The sequence below is a fragment of the Crocuta crocuta genome, unplaced genomic scaffold (genome assembly GCF_008692635.1).
Source record: "Crocuta crocuta isolate KB4526 unplaced genomic scaffold, BGI_CrCroc_1.0 scaffold172, whole genome shotgun sequence".
In the NCBI taxonomy this organism is placed as follows: Eukaryota; Metazoa; Chordata; class Mammalia; order Carnivora; family Hyaenidae; genus Crocuta; species Crocuta crocuta.
The window spans coordinates 6,362,589-6,378,444 of NW_027528872.1; the positions used below are offsets into that span (position 1 = coordinate 6,362,589).

Here is a 15,856-nt window from a genome sequence, read left to right on the forward strand (position 1 = left end):
TTTTTCAGGCTACTGTCTCGAAACATTTCTGTTTCCCTAAAGAGCCCCGTGTTTTGTTTCTGTGTACTTTCTCCCTCCTCGTCAGGGAGCACGCCAAAGCTCGGTAGAGAGCCCATTACTGAGTGATCTCTGAAATCCAGGTAGTTAAAGTAGGAAGTGGCACTTCATAATTATATAGTAATGGCATAATTATCTGAAGGCGCCATATAATTACATTCCACCTCCCCAAGCTCCTTGAGCTGCTTCAACTGGGATCCATGGTTCCTGTCCCTTTCCTGTCCTGTGTCAATGCAATGCCACCAGGCCAATATTAAGCACTTACCAAGGATGGTTCTATCTTAATAAAGGAAGAAACCTCCAGTGGATTCTCTCAAAAACTCAGAACTCATGGGCTATCACTGCTTCTATGTGGAAAACTCTACTCCAAATCATCCTGCACATAGAACCAGATAAATGAGATGAGAGGTTGAGAGATCATGGTGAAGCCATTAAGTCTAGATCCTTCTTCAATATTATCTCAGAAGGCCTCTGTGACCTCAGTACACCATGGTGAAGATCCCCCCTCCCCACCTTACTGCTATATGCAGTTCTTCCTTATTTGTAATTTCTGATCCCATGACAACCAGATTGCATATTGGGTTTGCTTTGAAAGAAAAGGAAAACAAAATCACCACCAGTCTCTACCAAAGAAAAATATCTGCATTTCCCCCTCTTCTTGAGGTAGAGTATACCTCCAAACTGCCAATCTCTGAGCAAGCAACACACCCAACTATCAGGGCAGAGAGTGAAAACAATCAGCCCAGGTGGGAATAGCAAGGGAACTTTCAGTCAATAGCATACATCACCTGCTTTGAAAAATGGCTGTCTGAATGAATACCCTGTCTCAAGAAAGAAGGGCCAGGGAAGTCGTTAATGAAAGCAAGAAACTCAGTTTTACATCTCATTCAAAAGATGGATTCACTGTACTCCTCTCGATCCAGGTGGGTGAGTTAGTTTAGTGTGGAATTTGTCTGCCCTCACTGAAAACTCCGGTTAGGCAATGAATTATTCCAAGTAAATTAAGTGTATCGATCCCCTCCCCTTTCTGACACTTTGCAGATATTGCTATCAAATCATGCTCCATGCAAGTGTCAGTTTTTGCCACAGACATCTGAAGAGGGGAGCAAAGATTCTCCGGAGTTTCTCAGAGCCTAATAAGTACTCGTGGAGTATAATAAAACTGGAGGGGACCAGACAGTGAGATACTCCTATGATAAGACTGGCTGGTTAACATGGAAGGGTAGCACACTCCGCTGATAAGAACAAGGTCATGGGCATATCCTTGTACTTTTCAGGGAATATGAGGTCCTGGTCACTGGTTGTATCTTAACTCTGGCCCATTTTCATGCAAATGCAAGTGAACCATAGAGAAGGTCAGGCAAAAGAGTATGGAAAAAAACTGGGACTCCATCATGACTCTGGGAAAACAATCAGACCCTCTACCCTATGAGTAAGATGTAGCCTGAAACTTTTATAAACTGTAAGGAGTCAGCCTCTTTCAAGGTGAAGGCGTGCATCATTTCATTAGGATCCTCAAATGGGGCTTGCTTTTTTGATGTTAATTTTTCCTCACCTTCATAATGACCAGGCTCATCCTTTTCTGAAAAATAAATTCTTAATCCAAAAAGGGGGAAAAAAGACATTTCTCTATCTAATCTAGTTGAGCTGTCTTTTTGGGCCAAAAACTACCATACAAAGACTGTGGAATGTATTTTAAGGATGAATTGCCTCAAGATGAATGGTCTGGCTCAGATATCTAACAAATGTATACTATAAAGTATTATTTTCATCCACATTAAAGTCCTTTATCACATACTGAAATACTTATGGATGAAAGGATGCGATGTCTGAATTTGCTTCAAAATAAGCCAGTGAGATGGGAGGAAGCAGGGAGGACAGATGAAACAGAATTGGCTGTAGCTTGATCATCATTGAGGCTGGGTGATGGTCCTTGGGAGTTCTAATAATCGTGGTTCTCAAACATTACCAGGCATCAGAATTATCAGAGGGCTTGTTAAAACACAGGTAGCTGGGCCCCACCCCAGGCATTCTGATTCTGGAGGTCTGGGGCGGGACCTAAGGACTTAACATTTCTAACAAGTTCTCATGGGATGCTGATGCTCTGGCCCAGGAACCCAACACTGAGAACCACTGTATTATACTATCCTCTCTGTTTCCATACGATTAAAGAAAATCAAGCAGGACTGAACTGGGCCGCACAACAAAGCAAGGTGGAGAAGGAGTTCCTACCTCTGCCTGCTCACACTCTCAGAGAGCTGAAAAAAAGAAAACACACATGGGACACCCGGGTAGCTCAGTCGGTTGGATGTCCGACTTTGGCTCAGGTCATGATCTCACGGTTCGTGGGTTCAAGCCCTGCATCGGGCTCTGTGCTGACAGCTAGTTCAGAGCCTGGAGCCTGCTTCGGATTCTGTGTCTCCCTCTCTCTCTGACTCTCCCCTGCTCATGCTGTCTCTCTCTCTCTCTCTCAGAAACAAAGAAAACATTTAAAACACACACACACACACACACACACACACACACACAAGAGACACACACAGAAAAGAGACACAGACAACAGGAAGAAAAGAAACAACACTGAGCAATCAACTCAATTCAAACTGGATGGATTTTGGGGAAGGTAATGTTGGCTTTCCTCACCTTTCCTCACTTATCCATGTAATCGTTACGCAGTTTGCCAGCTTCTCCACTGGTTTGGGACTGTGCTGATAAACAATCTGAAAAACCAGGATTTCCAACTGGTCTTTGAATACAAGAGCTATAGTTGGGGGTGGGGGTAGTTCCTGGCCGGCTCAGCTGGTTAAGCGTCCAACTCTTGATTTTGGCTCAGGTCATGACAGTTCCTGAGATTGAACCCTGTGTCAGGCTCCAGCTTGGGATTCTCTCTCTCCCTCCCTCTCTGCCTCTACCCTGCTCACTCACTCTTTCTCTCTCTCAAAATAAATAAACTTAAAAAAAAAAAAGTGCTACAGTTGGGCTGTGTCTTCTACAGAATGATGGTAGCACTTCCCCTATTTGCCTGACACTTGGGCTCAAAATGTGTATTCAGAAATCTTCCTTCCCAGTTTTTCAGATATGCCTACTTCCAGATGATGGATATGGAACTTCCTGGATCTCCTTGCGTCTAAAAGCATCAGATGATGAAGAAGGAAAATCTCAAGCCTGAGACTGGAGAGTCATGACAAGGACACCAAAACTTTTTCAGCCTAACTGTATCTTGTTTAGACACCATTTAGCAAACAATTATTACATGCCAGGCATCGGGCAAAACACTCTGCAAAAATAAATTCCAGGGGCGCCTGGGTGGCTTAGTCGGTTAAGCGTCCGACTTGGGCTCAGGTCATGACCTCACGGTTCGTGGGTTCAAGTTCTGCATCAGGCTCTGTGCTGACAGCCAGCTCAGAGCCTGGAACCTGTTTCAGATTCTGTATCTCCCTCTCTCTCTGACCCTCCTGTGCTCACGCTGTCTCTCTCCCTTTCTCAGAAATAAATAAAACATTAAAAAAAATTTTTTTTAAATTTTTTTTAATGTTTTATTTATTTCTAGGAGAGAGAGAGACAGCGTGAGCAGGGGAGGGTCAGAGAGAGAGGGAGTCACAGACTGAAACAGGCTCCAGGCTCTGAGCTGGCAGTCAGCACAGAGCCCGACGCGGGGCTAGAACCCACCAACCGCGAGATCATGACCTAAGCGAAAGTCGGATGCTTAACCGACTAAGCCACCCAGGCGCCCCTAAACATTTTAAAAAATTTTAAAAAATAAATTCCAAAAAGTGGTACTTGGCCTTGAAGATCTCACATACAGTATAGAAGGCAAACATGTAAATAAGTAATTATAACAATTCATAGTCATGTAATGAAAGCTCATAAATACTGTGGTAACTTAGATGAATTAGCTCTTCATTTTTTGACTGAGGGGGGCAAGAAGGAGGAAAGTTCTCGTGGGACCATGGTCCAGCTGGTTCTCCAGCAATGGGCACCTGTTCATTAGGCAAAGGAGTGAGTGAAGGAGGAAAATCATGCCGGGAGAGGAAATAGTATGAGAAAGTACAGTAAAGGAAAACTGGTTGCAGCCTCTAACCCATAAAGAGTAATTTGGCTGGAGGGATGGGTTGTGAAGGAGGGGGCTGGCACTGTGGCAGAAAAGGTATGTTTGCTTGACAAACCCTATCTATGTAACATCACGGAAAGTTCATATTCTATCATGGGGAAAAGCCACATTTTTAAGCAGGGGAAGATCTCACAGAACTGAATCTCAAATGGACTCCTGTCCACAGCGGTGGGTGAGAGTGGACAATGTGTTGAGGAGGCTGTGGATTCAGGCAGAGATGATGAAAACCAGGTCTGGGGTTCCAGAGCTCAGAATGTGGGGTAAGAGGTCCATTGCTAGCATTTTAATAGAAAAGGGGTGTGTGTGTGTGTGTGTGTGTGTGTGTGTGTGTGTGTAGGTTTAAACATATATGAACTTATACAACTTTATAAAAATGGATGTATAATTTTTATATCTATTGATAGGCAGATAGATTTTTTTATATGGACGGAAGGAAGGAAGCAAAGAAGGGAGGGAGACAGAGATAAAGGGAGAAAACGAGGAAGGAAGGAAAAATATCATACACAATAAGCAAAAGTTTAGCTTGTCACTTAGGAAGGAAGCTGTAAGAGACTTTGAGGGAGATGCAGCTGTTCCTTCGGATGCTGCAAAGTTTCACTAATTTATAATATCAGTGTGTGTGTGTGTGTGTGTGTGTGTGTGTATGGGCGCACACGCACGTGTGTGTCGGGAAGGGTTATGAAAGAGAATAATGGAGGAAGAAAATAAACACAGTATAATTTCTAAGACTTTGAATATCACCAATGAGTCATAAACTGGAATTTCACTTTGTCTTCCCATATTTCCACAATTAGCCTATTCCTGTGCACAAAAAGCACATGGCATATTCCGAAATGACACAAGCTCCTTGCAAGCCCTGAGGAGGGACGCTGAGCCTCGTCTTCCATGCCATCCCCGGAGTATGGACAGAGGTCCTGGCCTATCCACTCAGCCAGCGCTGAGACAAGGCATGGGGGACCTGTCACCTCCTTTCATAACGTTTCTCATATCTTTTCTTCCCTGTAAATTATCCTCTCCGGGCCTTTGCTGAGAGAGAGAATGCTGCTCCCATGTGAATTGAATACCCAGTGCCCTCCATGCATGAGCGTGTCAAGGCTAACCAGGTCTATTGTTCTTAAACAGTGCTGCCAGAGAATTGTCTCCTTGTGCAGAATGATGCTGGAGAGATAAAAATATCTTTCATTTCTATAGTGCTATGCATCTTAAAGTGTGTTCCACATTTTGCAAACTATATATAGGCTCAATTCATTACCCATCCCCATAAAATACAGCCAGAGCAGTGGCAGGCACATGCCAGATGTTTGACAATGCTTTAATAACACAGCGAATCAGAAGTTAAATTGGATTCCGAAAACAGGAAATGGGATGTGGGGCACTGGGTAAAACTCTACCATTCATTCAACATTATGGGCTGAGTACCTACCACCTACCAGGGCGAGAGCTGGTGGGCACTTGTGAATCGAGGAGGCCCCACTTCTGACCTCGTGCAGCTGCCGAGATCGCGAGGAAGATTCACACGCAGACCCATTTTCCCGTCAAGTAAGCTTTGCGTTAAGACGGGGTGAAAATATCAGGTGCCGTGGTCCTTATTGCCTTTAAAGGAAATAAAGCTAGCCACCTTGGTATTGGCATTCCCTTGCTTTAATAAAAGATCTGCCCCCAATGCAATTATAGAATGTATGCTGAAGAAAGGCAGTTCTGGATCCCAGGATCCAGGCTGCGTGTGGGGCATGGCTCTGGGGAAAATAAGCAAGGAGGGAAGCCACAAGGTGAGAGGGCTGGGGAAAGACTGAGGACGCTCAGAGCAGGAAGATTCTGGAACAGTTTGGGGAATAACAGTGACCAGTGAGAGCAGAGGGATCTATGCAGATTCTGGGGCTGTCCAACTTGTTTTATCATTAGTCACTCACTGTCCCCTGCCCTGACACTTGGAGCCCTGTGGAAGGGCCTCCAAATCTCTCCAGGCTGAGCGACACAACCAACTCATTAAGAAGTTACAAAAGTTTGGTGTGTCCAGGCCAGAGCCCAGGTCAATAGTCTCACCATGATCCCTTCACTCAGGCTTGGTCTTAGGTGAATCAGGGGGCACAGACTCATCCTGCCCTTTGGGGGACGCTTCTGAAAGCTGGACACCTGGTCTTCAGGGCCCTTCTGCCCTAGAGACTGACCATGGAAGCACATCTTACCATGTTATCATTCACCTCCACAGACCCAATCAAGAAATTTGGCTCAGGGGCGCCTGGGTGGCTCGGTCAGTTGAGCTTCTGACTTCGGCTCAGGTCATGATCTCACGGTTTGTGAGTTTGAGCCTCTCGTCGGGCTCTGTGCTGACAGCCAGCTCAGAGCCTGGAGACTGCTTCGGATTCTATATCTCCCTCTCTCTCTGACCCTCCCCTGCTCACGCTGTCTCTCTCTCAGAAATAAATAAAACGCTAAAAAAAATATTTTAAAAAAGAAATTTGGCTCAGATACTGAAAATGAAATCAGCGAGAAGATTGTGACTGTCCCTGCCACCCAGAGAGGACCCTGAAGACCACTTGGGTCTCTGGAAGTATATGTGGCTTTGAGCCTTATTGACTTACCCAGGACAGAGTCAGATTACCCTAAATTCCCTGGAGGGGCCTGTTCAAGATGTGCTTCATCCCTGGACAAGAAGGTATTAGCCAGCACTGGCAGGATATATGAAAAACAAAAGGAAATGTGGTTTATAATGTATCTGTGCAACAAATATTGTGAAGAGGCATTAAACAGGAAATTCTCCACTCGTGATGACGGCCTGTCTCATAAAACAGCCTCTCCTTCTTCCTCTCTTTATCCAGGGTGGTAACACCTTGGGAACCCAAGAAGACAGGGAGAGGGCGCCCAGCGTCCGGAGCAGTGCAGGGCGGCCAGGAGAGCAGGGCAGTGCAAACCCAGGACCCAAGTTGGGGTTCTGGGCTCCATCTCAGCCGGGCAGCTTCCTGTAGGGCCTCAGGCAAGTGGGCCTGAACAGACCCATGCAGAAAAGGATCCAGCCTGACAGAAAACCTCCAGGGCAATTTCTATCCTATTAAAAAGCCAATGAGATGTTTCATGTTTTTTCCCCCATGTATGCGCCTGCGTTTACTTCTCCCGAACTAGAGGACAAACTTTCCAAGAACAGGAATTCATGTATTCATTCCACACGTCTTTATTAAGTACCCAAGCAGGCCCTTGTACAAATGGAGGGAAGAATAAATATTACAGGCATCGGACTAACATCAAGGGAAAGGTCACTGGAAAATAATGATGAGCCAGGGTCGGCTCGGTCTGTGGGAAGGCTGCTGAGGGCACTGGGCGGCAGTAACCCCACAGTGCTGTGTCTGCACCCCTCCCGCCTCGCCTCTTTGTCCCAGACCTCAGGAAACTCGAGGGGCACGCTCGCTGCCAGGAGAGCAGGGCTTGGAAGCAGCCCTGCGGAGACTTGGCCCTTCTGAAGCCTCTTGGCCAGCGAGCAGCAGAATCTGGAGCCAGTCCTATTCTCGGCGGGCTCCGGCCTCCGCGTATCTAATGCACGCCAGAGTCGGGTGGTTCAAAGGGCACAGGACTGGGCGCGAAAGGCCCTGGGGAACGGGGCTGGGGACTGATGAACTCGGCCTCCCGGGCTATGGTCCAGGACAAGAAATGCTGGAGAGGATGCCACCTGCTGGTGAGGGACCCGGGTTTCCTGGCTCGCGCTGTGGGCGCATCCGAGACCTGGAGCCGGCCTGTGCACAGAACAAGAATCCGGGCAGTTTTCCAAGTGGTTGGCTCTGTGTTGTCTCTTTAGGGCTGTCACCTCCACGGGGTCGTGCCCAGAGTGCCGGGCTCTGGACGCGCAGGCTCCCACGGTGGGGTGGGGGTGGGGGGCGGTCTTCCTCTTTCCCTCCCCTCCACTTCCCTCCCCTCCCCTCCATTTCCCTCCCCACGCCTCGCCGCGCCGCGCACTCCGAGGTCTAAGACTCTCCACTCTTCTCCATCAGGTGGAGCCGTCCGCGCAGCCCGCCCCCCCGCCTCGCCGGCGAACGCAGCGCCAGGAGGTTAACCGAGCCCCCGAGGAGGTGAGGCCAAGGACCGGCCGGGCGGAGATGGCCGGGCCGCCGTCGAGGCTGGCGCCAGAGCCCGGCCGGCTGTGGGTCCTGCAGGTACCGCTGTCGTTCTCGCCGCCCCACGTGGTGGCTGCCGAAGATTGCCGTGGTTTTTCCGGCACTCAGGCTTGAAACGCCTCCCGGTCGTTTTAGAGGCAGGCAGCTCACCACTTAATCCAAGCTTCCCCCCCCTCCCCCCCACCTTTCTGCCGGAGACCGGAGGCTGCGGGGAAGGGGGCGGAGGCGGGGAGCTGGGGAGGGGCGGGTGGGCGGAGAAGGGAATAGGTCCAGATGGCCAGGGGGATCGGAGCCAGTTTGAGGGTCATGAGGCCAGCCTCAGGGACCAGTGGGAGAGCAAACCAAGGACCTTCCAACCTCAGATTCCTACCATCCCTCTCCTGTCCAATACTGTGTGTGTGTGTGTGTGTGTGTGTGTGTGTGTGTGGTGGGCACACGCCTGTATGCCGGCCTGATTTTCATGTATCGCACAGTTCACTAGCTTCCTGACCCCGGTTTTGTAATATTTCCCTGGGGGCCGAATTAAGCAAATCTGGGCCCCAGGCCACTTAGGAATTAGCAGTCAAAGTGAAACAGCCGCTTAAAGGATAAATGTTGGTTAAATCACCCAATGTTGCTTTGCGAGGTACAGTCTACATTCTTATATTATTAGTTGTATTCACTGCCAAGGCTTGCCTTAGGAATGGTGCCCACACCTTACGTTTCTCCCCGCACCCAGGAGAGCCCATGGAGAGCTCCCATTCAAGTTACGGCACTATACGTGCCATGTTCTCACTCTTAATATGTTGCCTGGCACGGGTTGTTTAGAATGATCCTTCACCTTGTGCATGTGTTTGATTTGCCTCTTCTTTTTCATTGCGTGGTCTGTCATCAGGTTGGCAGCCTAAGGCTGTGCTGACACTTTGCTTCTGTACCTTGTTTGCTAATTTAGCTGATAGGGTGCCTCTTTGGGGACCTCTTAGTTTCTGTTGCTCAGCATTTCTTTTTCCCCCCAAAGCTTGCTTACAAATTTCCCTTTGATGTGTTTAACAGCCTCTAAGGGATGCAGTTAAATAAACTATTAAGTTAAGAATAGAAAAGTCAACAAAGCAGACACCTACTAATTTGTAGATCTTTGATGTCAACTACCAGATGTAAGCTCCTACCAGCACACGCTGTCTCTTGGGGCCCTACCCCTCTTGTTCACCAATACCAAGGGATACATTTTAAAGTTAACATCCATATGGAAACTTGGGAGTTGGAATGTGCCTTGAAGTCAGCAAAATCCCCCAAGTATGTAAAATACTGATGGAAGGAAGGCTAAGAGTTTCCCAGAAGACCTCCCCAAGGTCCAGCGATGGAAGAAAGTAATGGTTGGTTTTATATAGAAAGGCACACATCAAGAGAGCATCTTTCATTTTTCTCTTACTCTTTACCCCCCTCCTTCTTCTAGTAATGTTGCACATTAGGTGTGGTTGTGACTATCCTTAATAGTTTGTATCTTCGCTATATCCTCTGCTTCCACACTGTGCTGTGAGCTCCCCAAAGCATGGTCTGTGCCTGAGGTTTTATTTCCCCCAGTGCCTGCGTATCCCAGCTATATCTAAATGTCCGTCAAGGAAATAGGGCTAGGTAAATTCACTTTGTTTTCCTGGAGAAGACGGAGTTTGATTTGAGTGTGGGTTTCCCGACAGGTAAAAAGACCTGAAGGTTCTTGGGAGGCAGTTGCCTGTGACCTTGGCCTCTCCTTCGCAATAGGATTCACAGCACCTCTTGGAGAAAAGACACTCTCGGAGTGGTGGAGTGCTTATTAGAGGTGAGGCTGCAAATGCCAAGACAGGCAACTCCCCTCTCTTTTTTAGGAAAGGCACAAACCGGGATGGTGACGATAATAACAAATGGGCATGTGTCACATACCTGCTTGATTTCCCTCCCGTTCCTTCATTTTGTTTTGTAGGAGCAGTGCAAAGCCAACTAAGGTCTAAAGGTTCGGGTTTTATTACCTACCTCCCCCTCCTAGGAAAGTCTCCAAAAAAAAAATGCAAAACGTGCTTATCTCTTCCCCAACTCCGGAGACTCCAGCTGCACACATTGGCCAAGTCCTTCCTGGGGAAAGATGCTCCCCCCCCCCCCCCCCCCCCCCCCGCGCNGCCTCCTGTGCAGAGGCAGGGCATGCATATTTTAATGCGTGTGCATGCATAGAGTCATCCTTAACTTCACTCCCGTGGAACAACATATGTGGTGTGGACAAAAAGTCGTCTGCTCCCTGTTCAAGATGCCTTTTGGTCAATAATGGTGACAAAAGCTGAATTTCCCCCTACATAGGGGGGGAAAGGGAAGGAGAGAAAGAACAGAGCCTCCCCCCTCCGCCCGCCGCTTTGCGTAGATCTCCTTTTTCCGAGTGTTTCCTCTTTAATTATGACCTGTTTCCCCTCCTTCTCCCCCCCGCCCCAGCTTCAGTGAAAGGAGCCCTTCTGTCACTCGTCACTGGCTCCCTCGCCCGCCCGCTCGCGAGCTCGCTGTGGGAGGAGCCCGCGGAGGAAGCCGTGAGCCCGGGCTGCCGAGAGCCACAGAATGGATCTGCTCCGAGCGGGGACGGCGCTGACGACCCCGGCTTCCCGCGGCGGCTAGGAGCCCGGCCACTGGCCCCGCGGGCTGCGGAGACCCGGAGGCCCGAGGAGAGCGGGGGCGGGGGCGCCGCGCGCGGAGGCTCGGACGCCCGGACAGACAGATGGTTGGCGCGAACCCGGGAGGACCGCGGCGGAGGCTGAGCACGGCGAGCCGCCCGGGGCGAGAAACTAACTGCAAACCCAAGTTGCCCCGCCGGCTTCCCCTCGCTGCGCTAAGGAATGAAACCTTTCCAGCTCGATCTGCTCTTCGTGTGCTTCTTCCTGTTCAGTCAAGGTAGGACCCCCGCGCGCGGCCGGAGTTGCAAAGAAAGTGGGCTGGGTCGCCAGGGCGCGGGAGGCTGAGGGCAGGAATGTGGGCAGGCTTCGGAAACTCGAACGGATCGATGCGTCCGAGAGGCGCTGGCATTGCTCCTTTGCCGTTGCAAATGCAACAGAATGGTACTGTTTATTTTCCTTTGGAAGGCAGGGGGGTGTGGGAGGGGTGACTTTCTCCGCTCACTTGTCAACATCCAGCTCAAACTCTCCGATGCAAATGAGTTCTTTATGCTCCGGGTATGTTAATTAGGCAGTGGCTGTGTGGCTCTGCCGCTTTGAACTTCGGGGCACCTCGGCTTCTTCAGTCGCAGGCTGGAGAAGGAGAGGGCAGGGAAGGAGGGCTTTGTTTCGGTGGATATTTCAGCTCCAGTAAGGTCTGACTTGCCTGAGTGTATTCCGAAGCGAGTGTGTGCGGCTGCAGATTACCGAATGCACCGTGGGGGTAATTTGCAGTGGTTGGGAGAAGCTTGTCAAGAGTTTTCACTGAATCTCATCGGGTCCTCTGAATGACGCTGAATTCTGAATCCTACACAACCCTGGATTCGGGGTCTAAAATGCAGTTTCGCCCCTGGTGCGGATTGTTTCCTTTCTGCAGCCCAGCAGGGGCAGGGAGACTGGTGGACTTTTCTGCAAAGAACTTTGCCACCTCTGGGCTGGCTCCCTGCCCCTGGGAGCCTTGGGGCCAGGCAGTGGTGAAGGGAGGGGAGGGCAGCCTGGGGAGGGACTGCCAGTGCCCGCTTAGCCAAAGGCATCAAAAGTCACCTGTGGAATTGAGTGTGAAGGGGATAAGTAAATCGGCTCCTTCGCACTCTTGTGGAATGCGAATGCCGCCTCTGCCATCTGAGGCAACATTTGTGCCAGCCAGCACGGCTCCGGGAGGGACAGGGCTCTCTCAGAAAAATCCACAACAGAGCATGTCCATCTGTTGATTAAATGAAGGGTAAAAGTTTTCAGGGAAGCAGCGCATCGCCATGGGTGGCTGGCTTTGCAAGCAAACAGCGGGTCTCCTTTTCTCTCCCTGTCAGGGAGAAGCCAAATGTAAGCAAAAACCCACGCCTCCTTCCTCTGCTTCTTGCACTGGTCTGTGTGGCCACTGCAGATTCCCCCCTTCGCAAACTTTGCCTATNTACATAACGATCATGTGCGCACGCACACACACACACAGAGGCACACATGCTCTTGCATTCATACGGTTGTGTGCATCTCACCAGGACTCCCTACAACAGCAGGAAGATAAATTGCCTTCCCTCGAGTTTTCAGGCTGAATGAATAAGAACTATCTCAGCACACTGGTACAGAAACAGTTTGGGTTCTATTACCATTTTGTGAGACTACCCTCTTTCTTGGATGCCTGTCTGCTTGCTTACGGGCACACGCGCGCGCACACGCACGCACTCCTGTTCTCCTTTGCCTCTTACCAATTTACTCAGGAAGTTGCATGTAGAATCACTAAAAGGAGGAGCCCACCGCACCCCTCCGCACATGTTCATGGGAGCAGTGCATGTTTTAATCAGTCCGTGTGTTGTTAGTAAGCTTGAGCTCTGATTCCCCTCTAGATTGGTGTAAGAAGCCTCTGGCGTCTAAGTGCCTCTCTGGCTGTCTGAAGCATCGCAGTGTGGGCATCTTCCGCCTTTCTTATCCCTTTCTCAGCACCGAGCTATTTCTTCGCTGTCTCATATGAATCTTTAAATATTTACCTATGGAGGTTAAATGCTCCGTTTCATCTACCCTTAGCCCCGAGAGCACTAGGAAGAAACCACATATTGTGCAATGCCTAGTTTCTTGCTATTCCTGAGTGCTCTGAGCTTGGCCAGCACTGTGCGCCCTACCAACTGGCAGATATCATAGCCCATGGTGCTCCAAAACAGGCCGAAAGAAAGACAATGAGACAGAGTGAACGCAGCCGGTCAGAATCCCCTCCATCCCTGGACACTGTACGTTTTGTGAGTAGACAGCCTCTAATGACAGGGATTCAGGGCTAAGAGGGACAATTTTTGTGGACTTTTGCAACACGATAGCTTCTGACTTGTTCGGTAGACATGTGTTTTAATGGGAATGCTATTTGGAGTGTCATGAATTCCCCAGAGGATTCTGTTTGACCCCCTGCAAATCTGTGATTAGTTCATATCCTGTGCCCACCTCTAGAGTACCATATATTTGTCAAGTTATTAGCCAGAGCGGGTCCACTTCCAAGAGGTCACGAGGGGACTAGTCCGCAGGCTGTAGGTGACAGCCGCGGACATGGACATTGCCCTGAGTGAAGTCACCCCCTGCCTGGCGTGCCGCGCCTGAGCCACCCGCCTGAGCCACCCCTCCTCCTCGGCTACTTTCGGAGCAAATGTGCAGAGACTCGGGGATGCCCCTCCTCTCAGAGAAAACAAATGTCCAGGGCTCTTTTTAGGCCTTTATCTGGCACTCTGGTGACACATCCATCTGCTTCCCAGCACCTCTCACACCGGGAGCCTATGTGTCATGTTAGAGTTTCTGGAAACACAGTTCTCGGGCTTCGCTGCTCCACAGCGAGGGAGTGCGCCCGACAGTGCTCGGAAGACTTTGATGCCAAAACACTGAAGTAAAAACTCCTAAAGTCCCTCTCTTCTAATCCGTCCATGACTGGTTCACCTTTACATTTCTTCATAACCCTTTAGAGGGTGAAGTTCAAGTATAACTAATGTCAGTGATAATGCTGTATCCCCTCTGCCTTTAAAGTTTGGGCTTTAAGTATAGATGGAGATTAAATATTCATTTCTCCTTCCTAAGGTGGCACTGAGAGGCCAAATGGCATCCCTCCATTTCTGCCCCAGCCAGCGTCCCTGGGCCCGCCACCCCCCAACCCTGAGAAATGGAGGGCTGCCAGTCTGTGCTGCGGGTGGGTTTCTCTCTTGCTGGGGACACCTCTTCCATCAGCTGTCAGGACCGCGTGCGTTGTACAGAGAGGGATAATGTCACAGCACAATTTGCCTCCCGCAGAGAAGAGGCATGTTCTGCCCCTGGGTGAAAAGGAATTGATTCTCTTGTCATCCATAAAGTTAGAACTTGCTGTATTTTTGTTCCCTTTATCACTTCAGTTGGCCCACAACGACCTCCCTCCGTGCCCCCTTTCCCTTTCCAGAGCCATCCCACCCAGCCTGCCCATCCACCTCTTCCGTAGATGTGGAGGGCTGGTGTTCTAGCGGGAATGAAGACCCCGGTTTCCCAGCAGACCTCAATGGTGAGACAGTCCGGGGGGATTGTGCAAGGACGCAGAGACGGCGCCTCAAACTTAGACGCTCTTTGGAAACTCATTCTCCTCCCTGCTCGCTGACCTTTTTGTCTAGCACTCCCTGGGAGTGTGGTCCCGCCTAATTACTTTGTGGGTCTGAAGGTTCCAGGTCTGGAGAACGCAGACCTCTTGTTGGATTGACCTGTATGCCAGGCTGCTCCAAACGTGTTGGGGTGGAAGTGAAAACTCGCCTTTACCTGTCCATGGCGTCCCTGAGTTGAGGATACGTCGGGGGTGTCACCTCGCCCGTTGGGAAGACTAAGTGACTTGCTCTCCTGACTTGCTGGCAGGAGTCACCAAAAGGGCTGTCACATGGCTACCAGAGGAGCAGAGAGGTTCATGGTGACATGACTCTCCAAGGGAATAGAAGAGCCTGAAGCAGATGCAGGGCAAATAGCTTGTGGGTGGAGAGAGCCAGCTGGGATGAGGGAAGCCACAGGGGATGACAGGAAGCATGCAAAGGAAGGAGGCCTCAACTTGCAAGAGACTCCCTTGGGAAAGGGGCGGGCCACTAGAAGATAGCCTGAGCACGTCAGAGGCAGCCAAAAGAATGGAGGGATCCTAGGGCGCACAGGCTCAGAAGGCATTAGAATAAGAAATCAGGAGTGAACAGCAGTATAGCAAACATTTCCCTTTGCCCGGAACTGCGATATAACAGAAGATGAGGCAAGTAGCAAGTGCACCCCAAGTGACGTGACGTCTTGTCTAGGGGAGGAAGAATAGCTTCTTTTGTCCTAGAAGGTCAGGGCACAACTGCCAAGGGTGTGGGACCACTTCTTTAACAGATCTTCTGGGTGAGGGCAGCCGGGACACTTCTCTGGCGTGGGGCTGATCTCTGTGTCTGCTGCCCAGCAGGGAGCTCTGGGTTGCCAGCCAGACCTATTGAGGAAGGCAGAGAAACTCCCCAGGGGAAGAGGGGTGCGGGGTGGGGTCAGAGCCTTCACCCTGCACTTACAGGACACGGAGGGGGGCCTCCCTGTTGGGTTACAAAGAAGGCTCTCTCTTGGAACATGGCAGCAGTGAGCCGGGCATGGCACCGAGGAGCCACTCTCCCTGGTGTGCCTGGGGTTGGTAGGAGCCAGGGCCAGCAGGAGACCAGCAGGATCCGGGTGGAGCAGGGGATTAGGCTGAAGATGCAATTTTTCTTTTTTTGTTCGGCCCAGTGGGGGTGATTTAGGCGGCATTATATTGCAGACCCAAAAAAGCACATGAATAATCCAGAGTGAATTCAAGAGATTTCAATAGCAAAATAATAACAATACTAATGATACCTTTGATTTGCAGAGTACTTTTCTTCCGAGGAGATAAAAAGATAAACTGTTTTGGAAACATGAACAAGGAAAAGAAAATTGCCTGCACAGAGGAGTGGGCTGGGGCGGGGGGGAGGGGACTGGGGGGG

At 50.0% G+C, this 15,856-nt stretch overlaps 1 protein-coding gene across 5 annotated transcripts in view; it reads left to right on the forward strand.

Annotated features, from left to right (window-relative positions):
* The first annotated feature begins 10,930 nt into the window (after positions 1–10,930).
* KIRREL3 (kirre like nephrin family adhesion molecule 3) overlaps positions 10,931–15,856 on the forward strand; it is a 543,582-nt gene continuing 538,656 nt past the window's right edge. For all 5 annotated transcript variants that reach the window (XM_077756553.1, XM_077756555.1, XM_077756554.1 and 2 more), the window contains exon 1: positions 10,931–11,154. In XM_077756553.1, the coding sequence (XP_077612679.1) occupies positions 11,100–11,154 (55 nt within the window). In that variant the 5' untranslated portion in view covers positions 10,931–11,099. The remainder of the gene's footprint in view (positions 11,155–15,856) is intronic.